This window comes from Patagioenas fasciata, chromosome 2, assembly GCF_037038585.1.
Source record: "Patagioenas fasciata isolate bPatFas1 chromosome 2, bPatFas1.hap1, whole genome shotgun sequence".
Classification (NCBI taxonomy): domain Eukaryota; kingdom Metazoa; phylum Chordata; class Aves; order Columbiformes; family Columbidae; genus Patagioenas; species Patagioenas fasciata.
This window is the reverse complement of record NC_092521.1, coordinates 47,153,204-47,172,805: the sequence shown is the minus strand read 5'-3', so window position 1 is coordinate 47,172,805 and position 19,602 is coordinate 47,153,204. Positions and strand designations below refer to the sequence as shown.

The window sequence follows — 19,602 nt, the reverse complement described above, 5'->3', positions numbered from 1 at the left end:
ATTTATTGTACACTGTTACGATGTATAGTAAGAGGACATAATGTAATTGAATAGACTCCAATAAGGCTGGTTCCCTCACGGAGCCCTGATAGTATCACACGTAGTATCATAACCAGCCCCTTCAGAAATTATCTTTGGAAAATTCATTGGGTGTCTCATAGGAAAAGAGGATGTACGGGAAGTCTATGTAACTGTTTCACCATCATGAGAAATCAGTTATGCCTTCATAAGCACCAATTAATCAGGTGTGTCCAGGAAAGATCTCTGCCAGATAAGAGTAGGAAGAATATGGCTTGGAGCGTATTAAAAAGAAGATTACAGGGAAGGTTATGCTAAACCAACACGATTTTATTTTCTCATGAGGCTGTATTCCCCTCTATCAATTACTTGTTAGTTGATCGTTTTGCCGTCCCAGCTGCTTTGCATGCCTCCGACACCCTCCAGCTCGCTTCTCTTGGCGGAGCGGGGAAAATAAAAATCCGTCTTTGGAAGCCCGCGGGAAATGGCGGCCGCCCGCCCGAGGCGCTGCGCCGGCGGCACCACCGCGGCCCGGAGCAGCCTCCGCGGGCTCCCGCGGGCGGAGCTCGGCGGGGCTGCGGTCGGGGTTCCCCGCCGCGGGCCTGGACGGGCGGGGCCGGGGCGGGCCGGGCGCCACCTGCCCCCTCCAGTGGCGGCGCGGCCGGCTCGGCTCCCGCCCGGCACACTCCACCCACCGGCGGCTACTTGTGTGCCCCTCGACGGGCCGCCTCCATTTCCCCTCGCGGGCGGCCCGAGGAGGTGACCCCGTCCCGAGCAAAGCGCGGAGGAGACAGCGGCCATGTCCCGGGGCCCCGCCGCGCCCGTGCGGCTGCTGGCGCTGCTGGTGAGTACGGGCCCCGACGGGGCACCCCTGGCCGCGGGGGGTCCCCCGGTACCGGGGAGGGGAAAGGCGCTGCTATGCCGCGGGCAGGCTGCGGGGTTGTTACGCGGCGTTGCGCGGAGCTGTGCGGTAGTGAGGGGGCAAGTGCGCCCCCCGGGGTCCGGGGACGGCAGCACTTGGCCCCCGCGCCACGGGGACTCGTGTGCGGCCGCAGGGGAGAGCCCTTCCCCTCGGGGCTTGGCAGCCCCCCGCCGCTGGCTGCTTGTGGCTCGGCATGGGCTTTCTCCTTTCTTTGGATAGCAGTTTGCTAAACCGATAGCAGGTAAAGGTAGAAAAGCCCGATAAGAACGGTATCTCGAATGGGTGGGGTTTTTTGAGACGCCAGGAGGTACAGAAACCCAGTGAAGAGTTTGCATTGTTGCCGACTTCATGTTCAACATATTATCTGTATTAACAAAGTGCATTACCTTTTGTAAGGAATAGTACCAGGAAGGAAAATGGATCATACAGTATGATTTAATTGAAGTCTTTGTTACCTTAGAGAAATGATACCAAATACTTAACAAGCCAAGACATTTCAAGTTTTCTCCTTACCTGCCTTCACTCTTTTTAGCCATCAGCCTTGAGACATTCCATCCTATTAAATACCTTTTCAGGCTAAAAGCAAGGACTATTTTGTCACAAATTTGAGACCAAAATGCCTAGGATTTTTTTTAATTGGAGCGATGCTTTCTAGGTGTTTCTAGCTGTGGCACAGGAAGCTCTCCTCCATATCTGTGGCATTGTTCTTCAGCTCCTCACCTTTCCAGGCTGGCAAAATGCCTGCGGAAGTTGGGCCGCTGCTGCTCAGACAAAGGCGAGGGTGGAGGCCAGGCCATGGACTGTGCCAGGGAGCTGCCTGGGAGCTGGGTAGTGTTCAGGAACGGCTTGATGCAGGGTCAGACTGGCAGGTGCTGGAGACTGGGACTTTGCTCCCTGAGCTCAAGATCTTGCAAAGTCAGATTTGTTAGCTGGAGACCTGTTGCCTGGTAATTTTAATGTAGACTTCTGGTTGGCCACAAGTCATCCAGCAAACAGTTGACTTCTTTGCAGGAAGCTGGGAGTTACAGTTTGGTTCGAAAATGTTTTATCTTCATTTTGCCCAAAAGAGCAGTGGGAAACATGTGGAATTCTACTTGTACAAAAGTTTTCACCAATTCTTCCTGTAACACCTGAAGCCACACCCTTGTCTGTTTTGATGGGCTTGCAGTGACTCAGGATGCTGTTGGTTTTGCCTGAAGAGGAAAATTATTTTTCTCAACCTTCATCGTCTTTAGTCTCAGCTAAAGATGGGTCAGGATACAGTACATAAGAGTAAAGTCAGTTTGGTACCTAAATGCCTCATTGCTGGATGGAATATTAGAGCTATTAAAGCTGTCTTAGTTGGCTTTTGTCAGAAAAGTGTGGCGGTAGCCTCCATGACAGAGAGAGGGGCATTGCTGTGTTGTACCTTTTTTGGTTGCTTGCTTGGTTTGGGTTTTTTTCTCTTATCTGGACAAAGCCATTCATGTGGCGGAAAGTCTAGTTGCTTCTTTGAGAGCATCAGATTAGGGTCATTTATATCCTATGGTATGCAAAAATGGCACCGATAACTTCAAAACCTTAAGAAACTACTGAAAAACAAAGCCAGTATTGTCTTCCCAAAGCATCTTCTACCTTAGAAGTGTCAAGAACTATGTTTTTCCTCTCCCTGTTTTTCTTGAAAGTATTGCATGGTCATCTGTGCACCTTCGCTGCTGGCGGGCTCCACCCCTGTATCTTCACTCCCAGGTACCTTGCAGAGGTCACAGTAGCTTGCCCCACATCCCTACCTCTGACCCTTTTCCCAGAAGGTCCAGGCATGCCGGACAGTAGTGAACCCGTAGGGCTGGTCTTGGCTTGGCGCGTGTCCAGGACACACACCCAGAGCTGTGGGCTTGCTGGGAGGGCACAGCTGTTGAGGATTATCAGACTGGGAGGTTTCCTAGTCATTTCTGAAAAGGGTGGACATGATGTCTTCAAGAGAGAAAATCTTAGAACACTTCCTACCTTTGAGTGAAAGAAGAGTTGACAGATGAATCTTAATATGCGAGTGGCAAAACTTATTTTTTCTCTGATTGTACTTCCTTGATATTTGGGATATTAGACTTATGCTGGATATGAAGAAATTTGGTCCAGAATACATTAGATCACTATTGTAATGTTAGAGCCAGTAGCAATTATTTTTCAAAATTCATAGAAACTAATTAAATTTATATATAATTAAGAGAGAAAAAAAAAAAGAGAAAACATACTATGACGCTTAGTTTTAGAAAGAGCAAGGGTGAGATAATTCAAAAAAGCCTAGCTTCTATTGTCAGTAACATGTTGAAACATGGTAAAAATATTTACAACCGTCTGTGCATTGGTTCAACAACTTAATATTGTTTCAAAAGAGGGAAGGGGGGGGAAACCAGTGTTATGGTAAGATATGAAAGCACGTGAGAAATACATGAGATCTAGTGTTTTATCCATCCTATTGAACTGAAGTGGTATGTAACTTTGGATGCCAGACTTCAGAATAAAGTGGATCCACCCAGGGGAGACTAGAAGAAAGCAAAAAATGCAATCTAAATTCAGGAAATTCTGTTTTATGATTCTTGAAGTGTGATTCAAGATCTGAGAACTGAGAAAAGAAAGTGGGTAAGATGCATAAGTTTTCAGATACATGAAGGGTAATGAAGAACAAAAGGGAATTGTTGACAGGATTGTCAACATAGCAAAGAGGGAGATTTGATTTAAGAGTAAGACATCTCAGTATAGGTGTTTGAGTTTCTGTTATGGTAAATGGAGGTGCAGTGGATGCAGAGTGCACCTATTTGGTTGGATCAAACTGTGCTTTCGAAGCAAATCTCCAGACTGTGTGAATCTAATCGCTCCTGGGTGAAACTGTGTTGGGACATGCATCCGTCTGCTCGTGGGTGTTCGGTCTGTGTGACCAGGCTAATTCTAGTCTGAGGTAACAACCACAAAACATGGGTTGTGTAGTGATGGGTTCTCAGCAGCAACTCCTTTGCCCAACAAATCCTCTTGTGTTGAGCTTACAAAGTAGACATAGCTACAGGCAGCGGAGTCCAGAGAGAAATAGCAGATGTGAGCTGGTTTTGGAGTGAATTGAATTGCTCTCTGACGTCCTTGTCTGTATGGACTGTATTTCTGCTGAGTATAACAGAAGTTTAGGCACTGAGTGTTCATTTAGACATGTAAATTTGTGTGCCTTAATCTAGAACTGAATCCTATCCAAACAGCAATATGAACAACTTTCAAAGAGCTAAAAATTAGAATAATAAAATTAGGATAAAAATTAACAAAAACTTTTCCATTTGTAAGATTAACTAGGCATCACCTTAGGTTAGCTAGTAAGGCTGGGGGACCTTCATCACTTGTTTTTATGAACGGCTTAAACAGTTGCCAGGAAGCACTTAGTGTAGTGTTAGTGCAGTCTTGCCCCAGGGCCAGGAGATGGGCTAGTAGATAATTTGGATGTTCTCTTCAGCCTGCTTCTCTAAGTATGGAAGATCTCCGCTTGCCCATCCTCTTCAACACCAGACTGACTCACAAGAGGTATGAGATCCAAATCTCCCAACACACAGCGTATGTGAAAGACCACATTTCTAAGACTTACTGTTTCATAATGTAGCTAATACAGACACATACCTTCTTGCTTGCTCAGTCTGGATCTTTACGTTACAGAATTAAGCTGCGTGTTCAAAACCTGTCCTTTACTCACATCCTGACTATACATGAACATGGATTTGGGCAAGAGCAGCCTTGCACTCCCTATACATGGCAGTCACTCCCTTCTTTCCCCTGTCCTCTCACCTACTCCTGCTGCTTTCCTGTAGTATTTCATTCTGGTTCTATTACTTCGGGCCTCAGGCTTTCCACTTAATTTTCTGTAACAATCTGGTTTTCTTCTGACAATGCCTTCTCGACTGTGTCATCAGTAAATGTCTCTTTTGTGCCAAGGCTATGATCCACATCAAATGACAGACAGGGCTTTCCTTCCTCCTCTAAGCCATTTAAAAGAAGGATATTAAAAAAAAAAAAAAATCAGAATTCAGCACATGTTGGATATGTGACTTTTTACTTTTCCTTGAAGAAAAAGTCACTGAAAAGTTCTTACCCCTTCTTCAAGATTTTAGAACATTTAAAAATTTTCTACAGAAATGAAGGATCCCTTTATATACTAGTTCCACATGTACTTATGCACCTTGTAAATAAAATTGGCATTCTTAAACACCTTTTGTAGATATCTTAGAAGTCCCTTATGAGATTACCTGCAGACTGTAGATTGAAAAGTACAAGAGCAGAAGTATTTTTTACCGTCTTAGCAGTAAAACAATGTTTTGAGGCTGCTTCTCTACTAAGCAAACAAACCAATTTTTACTTTTAGTTATCTTAATGGAAGACTTTCTCTTCATAAAGACTAACAGGATGTTCTTTATATGTATCTCAATGGACGACCTGCGTATTCTTCCGGCACTTCTGTTTATACTTTGGTTCTCAGATTTCCAATACAAGGAAACTTCTTACCTTATGCCTCTTGTCTTCATTCAGTATTGAGACGGAAACACTTTTCCCTTCAGTTTACCAGTAAGAACAAACAAGGATGTTCACAATGACATCTTGACAACTATTTAGCTTCTGAAATTGTTGTAGCTTCTGTTGGAAAACCTTGACTATAAACCAAAATTCTTCTCTCACTCCTGCTGGTACAATTCCATTAATCATAAAAATAATTTTTTAAAATCCATATAACCAATAAAAGCAAATAATATTAAGAATATTAATGAAAACAACCTGGTCTAAGGTGTAGTATGTTGTAGCCCTCACAACATATATCTCTTAGGGAACATAATTTCTTGCTGATTTTTGTGTTCAGAATGTATACATTGGGAAAATTGCTGTTTGAGAAACAGTTTTGTTGTGCAAGTCAAAACAGCAGCCTGCTACATTGCTCAACACCATCCTCTGCATTGCTGCATTGTGTGGGAAAGAGATAACATCTTAAGAAAAAAAAAAAAGCTGTCATCAATATGGCAATCAGGGCTGAGTCAGAGGGATGGATAGGGAGAACCCAGTCAACAGTCTGGAAACCAGTCAAAAAGAATATTAAGAAACACTACCTAACATATTTCACTGGGAAATCACCTCTTCTGTGCCTGCTTTTCCTTAGGCATTAGTATTAAAAAAAAATAAAAATCACCGAAGGTGCAAAATGTAGGTCGATGTAGTAGTTCTGAAAACAATAGAAGTGTTCTCTGCTTATACAAAGATCAAAAGCTCTGTTTATTGGTTTCAAATGTTATAATAACCTACTTCTTGTTGTTATTGTTTCCCAATGCCTACATTTATGCACCGTTTAAAGAGTTTTGTTACTTGCGGAGTCTTTGTTACGCAGAGAGTGGACTTAAGCAACAGGGACTCTGGTAATTTTGCAGATGGCTTCAGTTCCTTCCATCTAGCATGGTGTTCAGGGACATGCATAGCTGACCTGGGCCATCCTGGTGCATGAGGAGATGAACAGTCCCAATACTGGGTGTTGGCACCTAAGGTTTTGTCAGAGCATGATTTACTTGCTAGTATGCACGTGTCACTGCCTCGTTTAAGTAAGGGATGTATAAATGCGATTTATTCTCCCTGCAAGGCACTAAGTAGAGAGCTGCTTCTATCATGTACACTTCAGCGGATGTTTTGATTAGTTCTTGCTTTTAAATGTTGTCCCACCTGTGTTGTTCACTTATGTGGTTGGTAACTGACCGCAGCCTGTCTAATCCATGATTTTCCCAGAAGAGGGAGCTTCTCCAGGGTGCTGCTGGCAACCAGCACTTACTTCCATGGCAATTTCACATGATTTTAGAATACTGAAGCATTATTTGGCACTAGAAAATTGTTGTTAACATTTATATAATGTATGTAAAGTTTGCCATTATTAAAAAAAAGAAAAAAGTGAATTGCTTATTATCTGTTTCCTGGTATTACAGAATCACAGAATCACAGAATGTTAGGGGTTGGAAGGGACCTTGAAAGATCACACAGTCCAATCCCCCTGCTGGAGCAGGAAAACCTATATGAGGTTACACAGGAAGGCGTCCAGGCGGGTTTTGAATGTCTACAGAGTAGGAGACTCCACAGCCTCCCTGGGCACCCTGTTCCGGTGTTCTGTCACCCTCACTGAGAAGAAGTTTCTTCTCAAATTTAAGTGGAACCTTTTGTGTTCTAGTTTGAACCCATTACCTCTTGTCCTATTATTGGTTGTCACTGAGAAGAGCCTGGCTCCATCCTCCTGACACTCACCCTTTGTATATCTGTAAACATTAATGAAGTCACCCCTCAGTCTCCTCTTCTCCAAGTTAAAGAGACACAGCTCCCTCAGCCTTTCCTCATAAGGGAGATGCTCCATTCCCTTAATCATCTTTGTTGCCCTGCGCTGGATTCTCTCCAGTGGTTCCTTGTCCTTCTTGAACTGAGGGGCCCAGAACTGGACACAATATTCCAGGTGTGGTCTCACCAGGGCAGAGTAGAGGGGCAGGAGAACCTCTCTTGACCTCCTAACCACCCTCCTTCTAATCCACCCCAGGATGCCATTGGCCTTCTTGGCCACAAGGACACAGTGCTGGCTCATGGTCATCCTGCTGTCCACCAGGACCCCAGGTCCCTTTCCCCAACGCTGCCCTCTAACAGGTCATTCCCCAACTTATACTGGAACCTGGGGTTGTTCCTACCCAGATTCAAGACTCTACACTTTCCCTTGTTATATTTCATTAAATTTTTCCCTGCCCAACTTTCCAGCCTTCTGGCATGTCAGCCACTCCTCCCAGCTTGGTGTCATCAGCAAACTTGTTGATAGTACACTCTATTCCCTCGTCCCAATCATTGATGAATATATTGCATAATTAATTGCTTGTTATCTGTTTCCTCCTGGAGAAAAATGAAAAACTTCATAATTATTTAATTATAGCATGTTTTTAATGTAAATGGTTATTGGTACATTTTTCAGAAGTTCTTATGAGTAAATAGTAAATATTAATTGAAAGAGGTCAGATGTCTTCTTCCTTATGGTTTTGTTGTTCTTATGAGGTAGGTTATGTCAGTTAAATTTTAGTACTGCTAAAGTGACATAAAATTAATCATTATTATCATGACTTTCATTGCAGATCTGTTTGAATTATGGAAATGGACTCTATGTGAAGGTAGGAAATAATGGAAATCTGCTTCTCTTTATCTGTGTCTGAAGAAGGGTTCTCTGAGCAAAGAGCAAGTGTCAAAGGCCTGCTTTACTTCAGTTGATAAATATATTGATTTTTACCATTTTCTGCAATGTGAAAGTTGTATAATGAATAAATAAATGAATAAATAAATGAATAAAATATAATGAATAATAACATGAAAGCCGAAATGTAAGTGAATAGATGCCAACATCCACCAAAGTGGGTGGTGTTCAACTTTGAGAAACTTCCCCTAAAATATTAAATTTGTAGATCTCTCTTTTTAAATTCTCTGTAAATGAAATCAACTATTATTTTAGGGAAGGTGTTAGTTGTGGAAACATTTCTGGTTTTTAATCTAGAAGGGACTGCAGGGACTAAGCTGGACAGAAGGACAAAGGGTGTCATGCAGATTGAGAGTGAGGGGTAGTTGAGCAAGGATAGTGGAGACAGTGTATGGGTTCAATAGCTGTTGGTTGGCCTGCTTTTTCATGAACTCTGGTTCAGAGAGAAGGCTGAGTATGAGGCAGTATTGGTGGGATGGCTAACAAGTTAATAAGGCAGAAATGGTGGTTTAAAATAGCCTTGGTGCCAAACCTCTTCCCAAATCTTATGACAAGCACTTAAATCTTCCAGAACAGGTGCTTTTTTACCAACCCCTGGTCATGGGGGCTTGCTAATGTGTTTAAAACCTGTCTTACTTAATTCTGTCTTGATGAAAAGACTAGTGTCATTTTCCTCTTCAAACAATTTGAGGAATATGTAGCTCTTAGATTGTGGCTTGGAAGGCTAGTGTTGCTCCGTGATTTTGAAGTTACTAGATCTTCAAAGAGTAACAGCTATTCAGAAGTGTGGGCTACAGCAGCAATAAAGTATTCATCTGAAATGGCTCAATGTAATGTTGACATTCAACCTTGTTTTTTCACAGGTTTATGATCAAAATGGCAGGAGTGGCACGTTGTCTCACCCCAACAGCCTAGTCAGACAGAAGCGAGAATGGACAGTCCCTCCAGCTTTCATACGGGAAGAGGAGGACAATTCCTACAAGAACCCGATTGCTAGAGTAAGCCCAGAAAAGAGATAAATACAGAATACACATAAAAATAGAGATGAAAATGTAAAATAAGGGTGTGGCTGCCCCAAGCACATGCACAAATATTTCTTGAATTTTGAAGGACTGTTGAATGTCAGTTGAAGATCGGCACATTTCCTTCTGTTTCCCTCCTTCAGCAGATGAGTTGCCCTTGCAGCCTTGTTTGACTCAGTCTCTCATCTTTTCCCAGCCACCAGTTTTCATAAAACTCTTGGGAACACAATATCTTTTGAGTTTTTCCACCCCTACTCAGCTGTGGCTGAAGTTGGCGAGTGGGTCCCAAAACCACTGGTGGTGTTTGGACAGAAGGGTATACATGGGGCATGGTTATGTATGCCTAATTTTTTTAGGAAACAGACTAAACATAAACAAGGTGTTGTTCTTTGTGCAAGAGTAATATGCATTTGGTTCAGCACCGGTGTTGAAACCTGAATTCACCACACCTGTCACTTCAGCATATAACATCACTGCAGATGGTAGCAGGCTGTTACCCTCTGCTTGGGCTGCACCTTGATAGTGATGCTGGCACAAGACACATGTGCTTTTCCAGATGTTTCAGATGTTCACTGATGGCAGAGGAAGGGTATATATAATCTCTAGTCTCTGCAGCCTCTTCAACCTGTTCCTCTCCAGTTCTGACCTTTCTTCCTCCACCCTATCACTTCTTCAGTCCTGGCCACACTTGCTAGCTTGGGTCTAATGTCCCTTAAAAAATTGTTGTATTTTATTTTCAGGCTTTACTCGTGTAACTTCAGTATCCTCTGCTTAACTCATTGTTCCAGACTCTTTCTTTGGTTTTGTTTTTGTTTTCTTGATCTTTCTCATTTTATTTGCCACTATCCATTTGATCAACTGGTTTTCTTCTTCTTCCCTTGCTCCAGCTTTTCACCTTATCACAGGGGTTTTCCAGACTTTACTTGCACTTGTATCCTATCCCACTCTTGTTGTCCAAACAGACCAAATTACAAAAGTATTTTATTTGCATTTTTAATGTGGTTTTATTTACTGAACAGTATTTAATCTGTTATACTCCTGCTAGATACATTCTGATCTTGAAGCTTCAGGAATAGTGGTGACTTACACTATATCTGGTCAAGGAGTAACAGAACCCCCTTTTGGATTATTTGTTATCGATGGCAAGACTGGAGACCTGAACATAACAGGAAGGGTTGACAGGGAGAAGACTCCGATCCTGCTTGTAAGTTGAATAGTTACTTTTTTCTTATAGGTGCCCACCTATCCATTTTTAATTTATTTTGTTCAGATGTGTTTGCTTCAATTAGTTTTAAAGTTTCTGGATATTTGTGTGTGTATGCATGCTTATATTTATAAGCATATAACATATGCTTAATTAATGCTTACATTTAGTTATATGTATTATATATTTCTATATATTTCTATTTTGCGTATGTATTTTTATATATTTCACTGCCGCTCATTGTATTTGCTTATTGTTTCTGTCTGTATTATTTCAGCTCAGGGGGCATGCTCTAGATAGGAATGGAGCAAAACTGGAAGAACCAATAGACCTCCCCATTAAAATTGTGGATATAAATGACAATTTTCCAGTGTTTTCACATGAAGTTTTTGTTGGTTCAATTGAAGAATTAAGTGAAACAGGTAACATTATTTTTAGAATTTTTTTTTTTCATTTAGCTTTTCCCAACACATGCAAGGGCACAAATGAATATACTCTTTGCAGCAGTGTATCTGCAGTAACAAGGATGCATTTTCTTGCTTGCATAAGCCAGGTTATCCATGTCTGAATGAAAGATTTTATTCAGTGCTAAACTGTGTGGCATGATGATGGGAAAGTGTCCACATAAAGGTAACAAGACAGCAATACTTCCTCTTATGACATCTTTGGTTTGGTGTCAAAGTTACCACAAATCCAGAGGCCAGAGTCCCTCAGCAGGAATTGCAGAGGAAATGCAGTTTACCTTCTGGTCTCATAATCCCAGCCTATTCGGGAGGGACTCTGCTCCAACATGCTCATGAAAAGTCCGCTTTTGTCTGTGAGCTGGAGAGGTACTTCACTGTTAAGTGCACATGGCTGTGACCTAACCCTCAAAGAATGAGTTAGTGGCAGTTTTCCTATTGGTGTCAGTAAACATAAGAGCAACAGGTTATTTCCCAGAAGATAAGAAAAACTGGAGTAAAACAACCTAATAAATACCTGACATTGTGTCCCTTTCAACATCACAATAATCTGAAGAAACAAATGACTGACCATCTGCTTGGGTGAGATTGAATTCCCTTAGCTCTCTTTCAGGTCAGTAGCAGCCCTATGGTAACTGCTTCTTTATCTGAATTCCAACTAATATTCAAACTCGGGCACTGGACCCAGAGGACAAAATCCTGCGCCATGAGTTGTAAGGGGGTTGTGCCATGGGGACCACCATGTATTTTGAGTGAAGCTGTTGGGAAATGCAGCTTGTTGTGCAAAAACTGTTTCTTTGTTTTCTATATAGTATCTACAGTTTTCTGACAGAATTTTTGTGAGAATTCAACCTGTTGTGTAATTCTAGTGCATTGATTTCTGTGAGTTAGAGACATGGTGATACAGTCTTTTTGTTTGCTAGAAGATATACATTTAACATGCATTATTTGGATTTTAGGAGTGCTTCTTCAGGTCTGTTCATTAAATAAAGTCATGAGCATCAGAAAATTGTGTGGTGCATCTGACAACAGTCCCCTAATCTGTTGAATTACTGTAAAATTACTTGGCAGTAGATATCAGTGTAAACATACTACATTTTGGTTTTTTTCCAGGTACCATTGTAATGAGGATAAATGCAACAGATGCAGATGAACCAAATAACCTAAATTCCAAAATTGCCTACAGGATCATTTCCCAAAGCCCTAGCGCTGCATTCAGTATGAATAAGGATACTGGCGAGGTTCGAGTGGCAACAATAAACCTTGACAGAGAGGTAAAAAAAAGAAAAACCTCCCATTTTTTGTCTATTAAAAGCGGTCTTCTGATACCTGTTGTGTCACCTACAGCTCCGCCTGCCAGATTGGAGAGCTGAGCCTCCTCAGACAAGCTGCTTACTCCCTTTTCTTCTTCATTAGCTTTTGCTATTTGCCCATAGAAGCCAGGTCCTGCTAAAGATTCCAGCCAAGCTTCCAGCTACGCCTGTTGAAAGACCTTTTACTGGCTATGTGATTATTGTGGTTAATTTTGTACCTACTGCTCTAATGATACTGTAGTTATTTGTACTGATGTCTACATGTGCCTCCTGGAAGATCATCCTCTCTGGTAGCTAGAACAGATTTTGATTTATCAAAGTTGTTTAGACATGTACAAGAGGGCTGGGTGCTATTTAAAACAGTTATCACAACTGAAAAGGTTACATTTGTGCTACTCCGGTCTTTTTTTTTTACATATGGGCCTGTCACGGCCTAGATCATGCTGCTGCAGTGGCACGAAGGCAAATATAACTCCCAGCTCATTTCAGTGCACGTTAGCACCACGGCTTGTGGTGGTGGCACCTTCTGTAACTGCACTGCATGTCTTATGGTACCTGGAGACTTCTTAAAGCCCCGTTAGCTGGGGTCATATGGGTATCACCTAATACAGAACTCTTGGTCAGAAGAGCTAACAAGGCATGACTGAAGTTCATTACAATCCCACAGAAAACAGTAAGTCAAATAGAAAAATGAATATTTATTTTGAGTAATTTATCTTTTTTTTTTTTCCCCCCAATTTCTTCAGAGCTTGAACCGCAATGTCTAAATACATATAGAGGGATCATATGTTTTACACAACAGGGCCAGTTCAAGTTGTGTGCATAGAATTCATACCACTAAGAAAGTAACACAGGAAACAGTCACTCAAGGTGCTAGTCAATTTGGAGTTGATACTGAAACCAGGAGACATCACATGCCTTCCTTCACCTCCCTTAGGAATGAAGCCTTGTCTGGCTGGTGCATGTTTTTCAGGGGTTGGGGAGAGAAGAGGATGACAGGATCAAGGTCGTATTTCCCGTCACCTCTTTAGCACAACACCAGCCCCTTGGCTGTTGATTTCTCTCTCCCATGCAGCCAGGGCAGCAGTTAATGAAACAAGGGTTTGTTTCTCTGTGCTGGAGAGCATATGGCAAAGACAACCTAGATCACCATCTTCAGAGCTGCTGCCTACATCTAGATTTTTGTAGCCTTCTGTGCAAATCATGGTGCAAAGAGATAGGATGGACGCTGCAGTGGAACACCATTGAAAGCCACATGTTACCAGCAGCTTTACCTGTGCTTGCATGAATTTTAACTGGCCAGCAGATGGTGATCTGGCTGTTAGCTTTGCAGATGAGAGCAACATCTCTGCCTTTAGCCCTGTGCTGACATGCAGGTATTGCTGGTCCTGTCCCTGGTTTTGGCCACTGTTTGTTTTATTTTTTTTTTTATTTTTTTATTATTTTTTATTTTGCCATGCAAGGACAGTTTAGCTTTTTGTGGGAGAGGTGGAAAAGTCACAGATCCTTTTCAAAGCCTCAGTTCTACTCCAGTAGAGCCTGTCAAGGTGGTTGTGTGTGAGATTCACTATAGAAAGAAGCTATAATTGGCCACAAAGAGGGTTACCAAAATGTAATAGATGTAACACAGCAAAGGAAAAGTTTTTAGCTTGGCTTAAACACTTTTTTCTTATCGTCGCAGGCATATAGTAGCTATTCTTTGGTGGTGGAAGCAAAAGACCGTGGTGGTGAATCAGGTGGGAATGCTGCAACGTGTTCCTTAGAAATCAAGATTTTGGATGTGAATGACAATGTGCCCGTGGTTGAAAGTCGTGCAGTAAGTACATTTCTGACAATATTTGGCACATTCCTACACCTGCCAGTATGCCGTTGCTTAATATGAGGTTGTGCACACATTCTTGCAATGGTGAATTGAGGTAAATCGTGTCATCTTTTTAAGAAGTGTGGTTTTTTATTGCAGTTTGAAGTAAGCATTGAAGAAAACAGAGCAAATGTGGAAATGTTGCGGATAAAAGTATTTGACAAAGATGAAGAGTTCTCTGATAACTGGCTGGCAAACTTTTCGTTTGTTTCTGGTAATGAAGGTGGCTTTTTTCATATAGTAACAGATAAAAAAACAAATGAAGGAATTTTGACTCTTGTGAAGGTTAGTGTATTCTTTAGAGAGTCTTCTTTAAATATTAGAATAATTTATTCCCTTTAAGCTGACATACAAATTATTTATATTCAGTCAGTAGGTAAACTTTAAATTTACATGGTGAACACTCCTCCTTTGCCATATTCTTTGTTGGTGTATTCAATAATTACATGAAAATAATAATTTTGTCCAAGTTTACCATTTACATTCTGTGTGATCTCAAATATACCTAGTGGGGCAGAAGTTCCCAGCTTTCCTTGTCATTGGGTGACAGTGCTAACACATATGCTGTAAACTTTCCAATGTTTTTGCTCTCCTTGCTGGTCTCAGTTTAAATTTCTTTATAAATTAATCTGGCCACAGATAATGTTGTAGGCAACATCTACTTCATGGTCCACACTTATTTTATGTATTTCCATAAACTGAAATTATGAAAATATTTTCCATAAATTGAAATTTCTATGTTATGAATTTCATTCCTTTTTAGTCCACAAAAACTGAAGATTCATGGTGCCCTAAGTACCTTTTTTCTTTTTTTTTTTTTTCCTACTCTGGTTTCCTTATCTGAAAACTGATAATTGTAACAAAAAATAAAAGCATTATTAAGTACATTAATTGGTAAAAAAAAATAAAATGTAAGAGCCAAGTAATATTGAGCACTGATTCTTGAACGTACAGACAGAATGTGTGGGTTGGACTCATTGCACCTGCCTTACATTAGTTTAAATTCAGTAATATAAAGACATACCTATCATGCAATCCATTAAAAATAAGAAGAGTAATGTTCCTTTTGTAATTCTAAAGAATTGAAGCATTACGTATTGAGGTATTGAAACTAACATGTTAACCAACGGTTCTTGTTTGCACTGTGGCATCCTTATTGTTTAAATAAAGATGCTACAGTGTTATTTAAATAGTATTATTTGAATACTAAATGTATCAATGTTGTTTGGATAACAGATTCTGTCAAATTCTGAATGGTTTTTTTGTTGTTTTTTTGTTTTTTTAATTGCTCTAGGAACTGGATTATGAAAAAATGCAAAGCCTAAACTTGGGCATTGTTGTTACAAACAAAGCAGAGTTCCACAAGTCAATTAAATACACTCATAAAGCACAAACAATTCCAATCAGAGTTAGTGTGATTAATGTGCGGGAAGGCCCTCTCTTCCCTGGTGGCACAAAAATTATTGAAGCAAGTGAGAAACTGGAGATAGGACAGATTATTGGACAATATCAAGCCTATGACGAAGACATGGGAAAAGCAGCAGTTGACATTAAGTAAGAATCTTTTTATAATCATCATAACTGAGTATGTCAGAAATCACATCTTACTGTAAAAATGTGTATAATGAACTGAAATAATTTAAGAGACAATAGTTTTCTACTATGCATAATTCACACCTAAAACAACATTGTTATCTTCCTCTTCATTATTCTATTATGCAGGAAATAGCTGATGTGAAAATCCTATTTGTTTTGTTTATATGGTGGGACATAAGTGTTTGTGCTGAAGTTGCCCGTGCTTGCACACTGCTTGTCATGATTGTCTGCTTTTGAGAGTAGATTTACTCGTCTGACTTTATCACTTGCAGAAACGTTAGGAAGAAATACACAGAAACATCTAGCCATCGGACAGAAGGGGTGTGAAGTAGATAAGCCTGGGGCTGTGTGTTTAGATCTTGAATCGCAGCTCTTCAGCTAAAACATTGAATCACCACTGTGGCTTTTGCAAGTGGTACAGACCAGCAGAGGTCCATACCCAGCGGTGGACCCCTCTCCCCTACACCTGTAATACCATCTTTCCTGGGTGCTGGCTGCTCAGCTTCTGCTGGGAGCGGGCATGGAGGGAAGGAGGACAATGACCAGCAGCACAGCTCCTGCTCTTGCTCCAGTTTCGCTCCTTGGGTCTACTTTTTATAATGCCTCCACACCTAAATCCCGGCTCTAAAGGGCAAAGCAGGTTTCAGCACTCAGGATAGGTTTATAATCTTAGGTTTATGGTTGAAACCAGTTCCAGTGGCAGGAGAATCAAACCACAGACCTAGGGATGTGGGCTCTGCTTTAAATGAAGAGTAAACATACTGTGAAGCTGCTTTTTCTGCTGATGGTTGTTTTCCTCATTATAAACGTGTACATCTTTATCTGCAATTTTAATCAGATACTTGAAAGGAAGCGACATAGCAAACTGGATCACAATAAACTCACAGACAGGTGAAATCCAACTTGCCCAAAATCTCGATTATGAATCGTCTTATGTAGTAAATGGTACCTACACATTCACCATGTTGGGCGTAACTACTGGTAAGTTGAGAGGATTTTGTTTTCGCACTGATTGGTTTGCTTAGGGTTTAATTTGCCTTTCTACAACTAAGGTTGGTTTACCCTTCCTATCTTTAACTGCCTAAAAGTGAGGCACATAGTACAGTTTCCTGTAGGCTCTGTATTTGGAGGAGAGACATAGGCAACTCATTAAAACAGGATGAGCCTTTGAATAGGTTCCTAAGGTGCCCCTTTCTCTTCTTTGACTAGACAGAGGTGAACTTATTGTAAAAGTTTTGCAAAGACCTAGACTAATAGGAACATCCCTTGTCAAGCTGGAAATAGCTGGTATGCTAATCAATAGACTTCAGAGTCCTAAGTCTATTGAATGTTAAGCAAGAGTGACTCCCTGAACTTCTCGTGTATCTAATTAGAATTCTCCTTTTACAATCTGCATGTTACTATGTAACTATACACAGGACATGCTTTTTTTTTTTTAATTAAAATAGTAAAAACAACTTGCTTTCAGGAGAATTTTATCAATATGTTTATTAACGTTAGGAATGAAATATTGCTCCCATAAGCTCCAGGGAGAGCTCTTTCAACTTATTTTAGCAATGTTTATGTTTTAGAAAATATTAAGTGTGTTTTTTAATTTAAAGATGCAAGTTTTTCACTTTTCAAATTAATTTAATTTTTCATATTTTTAAATCTTAGTTGCTCCTACGAAAACAATCACAGGCACAGTCGTTGTTCAAGTTAAAGATGAGAATGATAACTGCCCAGTTCTTGTGAACCCCATACAGACTGTGTGTTCAGATGCAAAATCAATTGATGTTACAGCTCATGATTTGGATGGTTACCCATACAGTGATCCCTTCAGCTTTACTGTCATTGATGAGCCAGAAGGAACAGCAAGAAAATGGATAATTGTAACCAGAAATGGTAAGAAAATATAATTTTAATTACTTCCAGTTCTTTGGAGTCCAAGTGTTTTAATTTGCTAATTCCAGTAAAATTGACAGTTTGGCCAGTCCAGACTGGAAAAAAGCCCACGTATATGGAGTCTGGTATGAAGACACATCACTCACATTCTGCTAATGGATATAAAAGCATAGTCTTGTCTTCTGGGGCCTGTCACCTTCCGTCAGTTGGACCATCTTCACCTGGCTTGATGACCCATATGTGTTGAGCAGGATTTAATGGGTAATGCTGGAATTAAGCCATTCTCATCTTCCTACAAAAAACATGCAGTGATTGAGGATGCTTTTTGTTAAAACAGTTTTGGGGATATGATGATACTGGTTGCAGTTGCTCTGACTTAACGAATCAGTCTGTCTGCGTAGTATACCTTGAAAAGGGGAAGTAACAATGTAATCTAAGATTGTCTAGCATAGTAGGAACAAGTCATAAATCATAAGTAATTTTAATGAGTATTTCAAAATGAGATTTACATTTTCTTCTTATGTTTCCATTCATATAAGCCAAGGAAATGCCTGAAGGAAGTGCTTCAGGTAGAATTGAAGGCACCAGAAAACACTTTTTCTTCCCAGATTCATTATTCTGTCCTCTATTGATCCTACAGCATAACACTGCAAAGCAATCAGCAGAGTCATCCTAATGTTTAGGTTTAGGACCAAGAAGGAATCTTTTTATCTTCCCTTACCCTACTTGCAGCCAGACTAGCAGTAATTGTAGGAATCGCAGCTCTTCCCTGACTGGGAACATCATCTGGGCATCTCTTGTCTAGTTGTGTCCCTGACATGATGCAACCACAGGACCGGGTGGCACGCTGGCTCCCTCGTGTCTGCCTGTGGCCTATAACATATTAATCTCCTAAAGACTGAAGCTGGTTTTTTTATTGATTCAGCCTTTGGCTGTCTGGATGATGCAAAGGTTAACACTACATTGGCAGCTGGGCTGTCTTCCATGATGTGTCTCTGCTGAGGTGACACACTCTTTGCAATTACCTGAGACTGGAAGTGAGCATGGCTGCTTTGTTACCAGCACAAATTATTTGATAAAAATAGGAACACATATGCTCTAGCAGCAGCTAATTAAACTTAATTCCGTTGCATTAGCTGGACTTAACTGGAAGGGACTTGCTGGGGGGCTGTGAAGGTTTTATTACCCTTAGTTAATAGGAGTCAACTTTCTCTCAACTCATTTCTTGTTTGTCTTTTTCCTCCTTCCTTTTCTGCCTCAGGCACAAGCATACAGCTGATACCACAAGAACTGAAGATAGGCACAACTGAAGTTCCCATTCTAGTAAAGGATTTCCAAGGGTTGAGCTGTGCTAAAGCACAATCTCTGCAACTGAGTGTTTGTAAGTGTGCAGATGGTGGCGGATGCAAAGACAAAGTTAGTGGCGCTCCACTAGTGAGTCTGGGACCAGGAGCGATTGCGCTGATCGTCTTGGCATTTTTACTTTTGCTGCGTAAGTAATTGTTTCATGTTATCTCAGAAGAACTGTAAATATGGCCTGCAAGGCATCAGGGAAGAAACAGTCCAGCTCCCAGGTTTTATCTTGTTGATATAGTCTGTATAAACTCCTGAACAGTGTGAAGTCATGGCAAATCCCCGACTAATTTTTGTAACATCAACATTTATCCCTCAAAGGATTTCAAGTTGTGCATTTTAATATATACAACTTTAATATTTGTTTATAACACTGTAGATAACAGGTGAAGAATCAGTAAGGAATCCTTTCAGTGTTTCCCACACCTCCCCATGTGAACCCTAATTCTTCCTAGTCAAACCTCAGCACCCTCTCCACTCTCTTCTTCCTTACTGCAGACCCAGCTCTGAGGCCTTGTTCTGAGTAGCATGTGTGTTGTTCTTTGGTAAGACAAAACAGATGCTTGAAAATAAGAGACAAATGTTTGTTGTCTGGGAATGGCCATGTTTACCAGTGCAATGTTTAAAATGGCAATATTTAATTGCTTGTACTGATTGCAGTCTAGCTATGGCAAAACAAAGTTCATGCCACACAAATATGCTCTGCTCCTGAAACT

At 40.9% G+C, this 19,602-nt stretch overlaps 1 protein-coding gene across 1 annotated transcript in view; it reads left to right on the top strand.

The window, feature by feature from the left end:
* Positions 1–654: 654 nt before the first annotated feature.
* Positions 655–19,602, top strand: part of LOC136098773 (desmoglein-2) — a 25,917-nt gene continuing 6,969 nt past the window's right edge. The window contains exons 1-12 of the mRNA XM_071804164.1: positions 655–862; positions 8,077–8,112; positions 9,056–9,190; positions 10,260–10,418; positions 10,696–10,840; positions 11,993–12,153; positions 13,874–14,008; positions 14,153–14,338; positions 15,348–15,607; positions 16,488–16,630; positions 17,306–17,533; positions 18,795–19,025. Of these exons, the coding sequence (XP_071660265.1) occupies positions 818–862; positions 8,077–8,112; positions 9,056–9,190; positions 10,260–10,418; positions 10,696–10,840; positions 11,993–12,153; positions 13,874–14,008; positions 14,153–14,338; positions 15,348–15,607; positions 16,488–16,630; positions 17,306–17,533; positions 18,795–19,025 (1,864 nt within the window). The 5' untranslated portion in view covers positions 655–817. The remainder of the gene's footprint in view (positions 863–8,076; positions 8,113–9,055; positions 9,191–10,259; positions 10,419–10,695; positions 10,841–11,992; positions 12,154–13,873; positions 14,009–14,152; positions 14,339–15,347; positions 15,608–16,487; positions 16,631–17,305; positions 17,534–18,794; positions 19,026–19,602) is intronic.